The 7,471-nt window shown below is 48.7% G+C and overlaps 1 protein-coding gene across 1 annotated transcript in view; it reads right to left on the minus strand.

Annotated features, from left to right (window-relative positions):
* The window catches only part of gli3 (GLI family zinc finger 3), a 213,628-nt gene that overhangs the window by 11,940 nt on the left and 194,217 nt on the right, over positions 1–7,471 (minus strand). Inside the window, exons 11-12 of the mRNA XM_063207002.1 lie at positions 650–799; positions 177–341 (exon numbers count right to left, since the gene is read on the minus strand). Coding sequence (XP_063063072.1) covers positions 177–341; positions 650–799 — 315 coding nt within the window. The remainder of the gene's footprint in view (positions 1–176; positions 342–649; positions 800–7,471) is intronic.

The raw sequence follows: 7,471 nt of genomic DNA on the forward strand, positions 1-7,471 counted from the left end.
TTCTGTGACGGAAATATTTGTACATTAAAAGCTTAAATCATTTGGATTTGGAGAGTGTGTGTGGGCGTTTGTGTGTGTGTGTGTGTGTGTGTGTGTGTGTGTGTGTGTGTGTGTGTGTGTGTGTGTGTGTGTGTGTGTGTGTGTGTGTGCTTGCGTGTGTGCGTAAGTGTGCTTACCTCATTGGAGTGTGTTCTGTTTTGGTGTTTGGCGCGGTCGGAGGCGTTTGAGAAGGCCTTGTTGCAGCCCTCGTGTTCACACACGTACGGCTTCTCTCCCGTGTGGGAGCGCAGATGGGTCTTCAGGTTCTCCAGCCGGGAGTAGGCTTTAGAGCAGCCTTCGAACTGCACACAAACACAAAGGCAACATTCATATCTGTTTTGTAAGTGTAGTTACAGTGTACAGTACGTTTAAACGAGACATTTAATTTAGCATGAAGTCCATTTAATTCTAAATAAAACTTAATTCAGCTTTGAAAATATCATGTTAACCCTTTTCACAATTTAGAATTAAATGTGTGTGTTTGTGTGTGTGTGTGTGTGTGTGTGTGTGTGTGTGTGTGTGTGTGTGTGTGTGTGTGTGTGTGTGTGTGTGTGTGTGTGTGTGTGTGTGTGTGTGTGTGTGTGTGTGTGTTTGTGTGTGTTGTACTCACGGTGCATTTGTGAGGTTTCTCTCCTGTGTGTCGTCTCATGTGCACCACCAGCATGTACTGGGCCTTGAAGGGTTTCTGCTCCCGCGAGCACTCGTCCCAGCGGCACACAAACTCCTTCTTCTCCCCGTGGATGTGATCATTGTTGATATGCTGTAAAAGATAAAGACAAAGAAACAAACCGCAAGTGAGCAAACACATGATTCTCACATTTAACCGATACACGCACGCACGCACCCAGGCACGCACCCAAGCATGCACACAGACACATAGACACACAGACACACACAGACACACACAGAGACACAGAGACACACAGACACACACAGACACACACACACACACTTTTGGGACACTGCTTCTTTTTCCAAACATAATACATTTATTATTTTCTTCTTTCAGGCATGCGAGTTACCAATATCTTCATTCTCTCCTCCGTCCTCTCAACAGACTACATATCCAATGTAATACTTCACATCACCACATGACGGCGACGTGCTCAATGAGCTTGAAGGAAGAGAGGATCACGTTGTAAGGGAATTGAGGGGACAGTACATAAATGTAAAGTCTTATTCCAAACATAACAAACATTTATGAATTTAAACGGGTATTAATGTCTGTCACAAAGATATGGCCTTGAGTTGTCAGTGCAGAAAATTATTATGCTGCCACACAAAGGGAACTTCAGGAGCAAAGTTAAGATCTGGAAGAAGAATTACTTTCAAAAGAAAATTCCAAACCAAGAAGCCTTAAGGATTGAAGAACAATAAATTGCATTTGATAATTTATAGAATTTGGTAATTTATGTCTCTCTGAATAGTGTACCTTACACTTTCTGTATTTTTTTCCTTTTGTCCCTTCTCTCTGAACATTCCTTTCTTGTTTCTCCTCTTCCTTGGAATTCTTCCCCACCTTCACCTTCTATGCATTCTGCACATCCATTCATCCATGACCATTACAGACTATCAGGATTTTGTCATCTCTCCTTTTCTAACCCCCCCTCTCCCCTTCTGTCTTTCTCCCCCTCCACCCCCCTGCCCCACCCCCCCATCTCTCCCTCTGCCGCTGCGGTTGTGGCAGTGGCAGGCGTAAAGCGGGCTTGGGAGTCTCGGTGTCCAATCTGAGCGGGATTTCAAATAAAACCCTGTCACTCGCCATCATCTCGGGCCCCTGCCCCACCGTGACATGTGCTGACAGTTGTGCTGCCGTGGCAACTTCCAATCTAAGGCTTAGAGGGGCGTGAGGAGGGTGAGGTGGGGTGGAATGGAGAGGGAGGGAGGGCGGTGGTTAAGGTTTGCAGGGGTGGAGGGGAGGGGGGAAATCAAAAGTTCCATCAAAACCGACTCAAACACCAGGGCTTTGCTATTTCAACCTGGACGCTAATATCAGTCTGTGGAGACTCAATCCTCCTCTCTTTCACTAACTCACTCTGTCTCTGTCTCTCTCTCCCTTTCTCTCTCTCTCTGTCGCTCTCTCCCTTCCCAGCTAAATCCGCCTCTTCATGACCCCTTCCAGTGAAATCTGCCTCTTCTATTTTCTTTATTTTACATACAATATCTCTCTCTCTCTCTCTCTCTCTCTCTCTCTCTCTCTCTCTCTCTCTCTCTCTCTCTCTCTGTCTATCTCTCTGAAAGTCACACAATCCCCCAAAGTATCCTAAATCAGATTTAAAAATTCCTTGTGTCAGTTTTGTGAACATGCTTTGTGTATTCTCCCAAGTAATACAATAAAAGACACAATAACCATAGAAAATGAAGAACTACAGGGTCAAAGCGATGCAAACGCACACACACACACACACACACACACACACACACACACACACACACACACACACACACACACACACACACACACACACACACACACACACACACACACACACACGCACACACACACAAACACTGGTGGCTTTGTGAAGAGTCAGACCAGATGTGGCAAAGAATTGAGCATTTTACACAAGTGCATATGCATGTGAGACTTCAGAAGATTGTTTGCATGTGTGTGTGTGTGTGTGTGTGTGTGTGTGTGTGTGTGTGTGTGTGTGTGTGTGTGTGTGTGTGTGTGTGTGTGTGTGTTTTTGCATGCGTGTGTGTGTGTGTGTGTGTGTGTGTGTGTGTGTGTGTGTGTGTGTGTGCGTGCACGTTTTTGCATACTTGAGTGTGTGTGTGTGTGTGTGTGTGTGTGTGTGTGTGTGTGTGTGTGTGTGTGTGTGTGTGTGTGTGTGTGTGTGTGTGTGTGTGTGTGTGTGTGTGTGTGTGCGTGTGTGTGCGTGCTCGTGCTCTGCCAGGCTGCTTACTGCAGACAGACAGACAGACAGACAGACAGACAGACAGACAGACAGACAGACACAATATCCTGAGAGGGGAAAGAAGTCCAAATATTACTTTCCTCTGCTAAGCCAGGGGTGGGGAGACCCTGACTGCCTGAGGGGAGAGGGGAGGGGAGGGGAGGGGAGGGCTGAAATATGGAGACGAAAACAGAGAGAAGAAAGAGACAGAGGACAGGCCATGCGCAGACTGAGAAGAGAGGGGGGGGGGATAGAGAGAGAGAAAGAGAGAAGACAGGCGTTACAGAGACTGCGAGAGACGAGAGAGAGAGAAGAAAGGAGATAGAGAGGCAGAGCAAGAGAAAAAAGAGAGAGAAGGACAGGCCATACAGACTTGTGAAGGAAGAGAGAAGAGAGGTAGAATAGAGAAAGAGGGAGTTGAAAGGTCACTGGATGATATGCAAGGAAGAAAGACTGAGTGAGACTTCCAGTCAGTCTGCTGTGTGTGCGTGTGTGTGTGTGTGTTTGTGTGTGTGTGTCTGCGCGCGAGTGCGTGCGTGTGTTTTCTGTGTGTCGCTGTGCTCATGCATATCAGAACCTGATTCATGAGTGTGTGATTGAGTGCGTATGTATTTGTGCATATGTATGCACCGTGGAGCCAGCGAGTGAAATAAGCAATGAGGGACGCCAGAGATGGCAAGAGCGATGGAGAGAGGGAGCGAAAGAAAAGAGAGAGAGAGAGAAGGAGAGAGAAAGAGTGAGAGAAAGAAAGAAGAGAGCGATTGTGTGGACTCCTCAGTGTCAGAGAGGAAAGGAAGAGGTTTGACTTGCATCATACATGCCGAAAGAGAGAGGAGGCAACAGAGAGAGGGCCGGAGACGAGTTGTGACAGGAGGAGGAAGAAGAAGGCTGCCGGGACGAGGGGAATAAGAGAAGAGGGGGAGAGAGAGAGAGAGAGGGAGAGAGAGTTGCGAGACAGAGAGAGAGGTAAAGAGAGGGGGTGAAAGTGAGAAGGAAGAAGAAAGGGTGAAGGAAGAGTATGCAGACAGGTGGAAGGAGAGAGATTGAGAAAGAGCGAGTGAGAGAGAAGGGCAGAGAGAGAGAGAGAGAGAGAGAGAGAGAGAGAGAGAGAGAGAGGTAGGGTTAGGGAGGGAGAGGGTAAAAGACTGCGGAGGCAGGTGGCATGGGAGAAGAGAGGACGGGAGAGGCAGAGGTGGGGGGAGAGGGAGAGAGGGAGGGAGGGAGGGAGGGAGAGAGAGAGAAGGAGGGTGTGGAGAGTGGGGTGCAGGGGGATCCTCAAAAGGCGCCTCATCCCTGATTCCTCTTCATGGCACAAAGGGGAGCCGCCTCAGTCACCCTGTCACCCCTCTACACACACACTTTCATGACTCACACTCCACTCCACACGCAGCCCACAAAACCCCAAAAATCCCTCTGTGTGCCAGAGACCAGGGTGCATACGGCAGAGGTGTGTGTGTGTGTGTGTGTGTGTGTGTGTGTGTGTGTGTGTGTGTGTGTGTGTGTGTGTGTGTGTGTGTGTGTGTGTGTGTGTGTGTGTGTGTGTGTGTGTGTGTGTGTGTGTGTGTGTGCACGCTTGTGTGCGTGTGTCTGTGCTTGAGCATGCATGCATTTCATTCTCTTTATTTGTATGTGTATGTGTGCACGTACGTGTGTGTGACAGGTGTTCGAAAACTCAACTCAACTGAACTCACCCTCCATCTCTGTCCGGTGTGCTGAGAGTGAAAAGTGAAAAGTGGATGGCCATCTATCTGTCCAGTGTGTAAAGGGGCCATCTAGCCACCTTGCCCTGTGGCTACCCTACCCTGTAGTGACCCCTTGCGGGCATCCCTCTGAGCTGGCCAGTGGCTGTTGCTGACTCACTGCCTGGACAGCATGGGCAGAAAGGCACAGACAGGCTGATTACCTCAGCTTCACTGGCACACTCTCACACAAGGCACACTCTCACACGGCCTCTATAAAGCATGTGTGTCCACTGTCATTCTGACCAATGCTTAGAATTTAAAATAAATAATATTTTAATTGTGATATATATAGCATCTGTCCAATGATTTCCATTAATATTAAAAGCATCAAATTAAACAACATAAAACTTGATGAAACACGTACAACAAGATATACAATGTATACACAGTTCATTTAGTAGTGTTTATTCAAAGCTTAGAGAGTAAGACCAACTACAAGAGGGTAAAAATCTAACCTAATGTATACTAGAAGTGTTAAATTGACACTGCAAAATGTATGGCGTATTTTTAGATGATGTTTGAAGAACCTTTTATTTAAAGGTCAACCAGCGCGCACGCTGTGTTCCCAGTGTGTTCATTTAACCTCTTGCCCTGTGATCTGAAGGCGCACTACTCTACTCTACTACACTGGAGTGGAGGAGGAGGTTGAGGTGGAAGAGGAAATGCATGGGTCGGGTGGGGAGGGCTCTTTTATAAAGCGCCCGCGAGGATCAATACGTTGTGGCCCGGCCCGTCACACGCAAGAAAAACTCTCCCAGGCCACGGTGTCTCCCGGGCCCCCCTGCTGAGACCAACGAAGGGGGGGTAGGGGGGGCAGTGGGGAGTGGGGGGCCGTATTGCATACAGTGACACACCATCTGTCTGTGAAGTGCGGCGCTCAATATCTACAGTGAGAGAAAATGAACGAGTGAGCAGAGAGATGGAGAGAGTAGGAAGAGATGGAGAGAGAGAGAGAGAGAGAGAGAGAGAGAGAGAGAGAGAGAGAGAGAGAGAGAGAGAGAGAGAGAGTGATCCGTTTACTCATCGGACTCCTGTAAAGGGTCCCGTCAGTGATGGATCTAAAGCTCGATTCCCTAACCGCCCCCCCCCCTCCAAGTCACTGACAGGACACAAAAGCGAGGGATGAGCTGGTAAAATGAGGGAGACTGAGTTTATGTGCGTGAGTGTGTTTGTGTGTGTGTGTGTATGTGTGTGTGTGTGTGTGTGTGTGTGTGTGTGTGTGTGTGTGTGTGTGTGTGTGTGTGTGTGCGTGTGTGTGTGTGTGTGTGTGTGCGTGTGTGCATGCGTGTGTGTGTGTGTGTCTGGACAGGCAGGCTGAGACATGGGGCCCTAATGGCCTCCTCTAATGGCCATTTTATACGGAATCAATAATCTCGCAGCTCGCAGGGGGACGCAAGACAGAGACAGACGGAGACGGGCCGGCCAGGACCAGCGCTCCTCGCATGCATTGGTGAGACGAGACAAGACGAGAGGAGACGAGACGAGAGGAGACGAGACGGACAAACAGGTGCTGATAGCGGAGGAGCAGAGGTGAGAGAAGCGTAGCGGAGAGCCAGGCAGAACAGTGCCGAGAGGAAAGCAGAAAACCATTCATCTGCCTGCCAGCTTATCAGCCAACAAGTGTGCAAATGCCACGGAGATGGGCTTTAACATGGGAGGGAGGACGAATGTGTGTGTGTGTGTGTGTGTGTGTGTGTGTGTGTGTGTGTGTGTGTGTGTGTGTGTGTGTGTGTGTGTGTGTGTGTGTGTGTGTGTGTGTGTGTGTGTGTGTGTGTGTGTGTGTGTGTGTGTGTGCGCGTGTGTGCGTGTGCGCGTTTGTGCGTGTGCATGTTTGAAAAGAAGGGGTAGGTTTGAGCATGCACTGGCTTGCTTGCATTCAAATCTGTTTCACAATGTAATGTTTCACCACTATATACGATTTGAACATTGAATGCAATAAATACGCCCTTTAGATATATTCTCTCTCATGCACACATGAAAACACAAACGAACAGACACACACTTTGAATTAATTTTAGCTTTCAAAAATTGCAAACATTGCAATGTCTAGCAGCATGCTGAAACTTGTCAAACTTCCATAAATATCTCTCACACACACAGACACACACACACACACACACACACACACACACACACACACACACACACAGACACACACACACACACACACACACACACACACACACACACACACACACACACAGACACAGACACACACACACACACACAGACACACACACACACACACAGTCCTGAAGGTGTCACTACTTCTTTCACCACTATTCCTGTTGCTCAATACCCTCACCCCCAAACCAACCACACAGCCACACGTCCAACGCCACCCCCTCCCCCCCCATCACCACCCCCCCTTTTTTTTAGCCCTCTCTTTTCAAAACGAGTCTCCATTGTGTCTTTTATCTATCTCTTTCTGGGACGCGGCTGCTCCATTACCGTTCAGCCGTGCCAGCCAGCCAGCCATCCCCAGCAGTAGCAGCAGTAGCAGCATTGGCAGTAGCCGTGGAGCCCGGCCCGCCGACAGGGGGGGACAAAGGGGTATGTTGTCCCGGGCCCAGGGAAATATGGGGCCCAGAATTGGGTTCCCATTGCATTGCATGTATTGGATAAGGGGGCCCTTTCAGATGACTTTGTCTTGGGCCCAGCAAAAGCTGTCAGCGGCCCTGCGTGGAGCAGTGCAGAGAGGGGGCTGTTTACAAGGCAGCGGTACACTACCCAGACAAAACAGCGTTTAGCTTTATCAAACAACTAACTTGCTAATAAATCATGCGCTCTTTT

Source organism: Engraulis encrasicolus, chromosome 9 (assembly GCF_034702125.1).
Source record: "Engraulis encrasicolus isolate BLACKSEA-1 chromosome 9, IST_EnEncr_1.0, whole genome shotgun sequence".
Classification (NCBI taxonomy): Eukaryota; Metazoa; Chordata; class Actinopteri; order Clupeiformes; family Engraulidae; genus Engraulis; species Engraulis encrasicolus.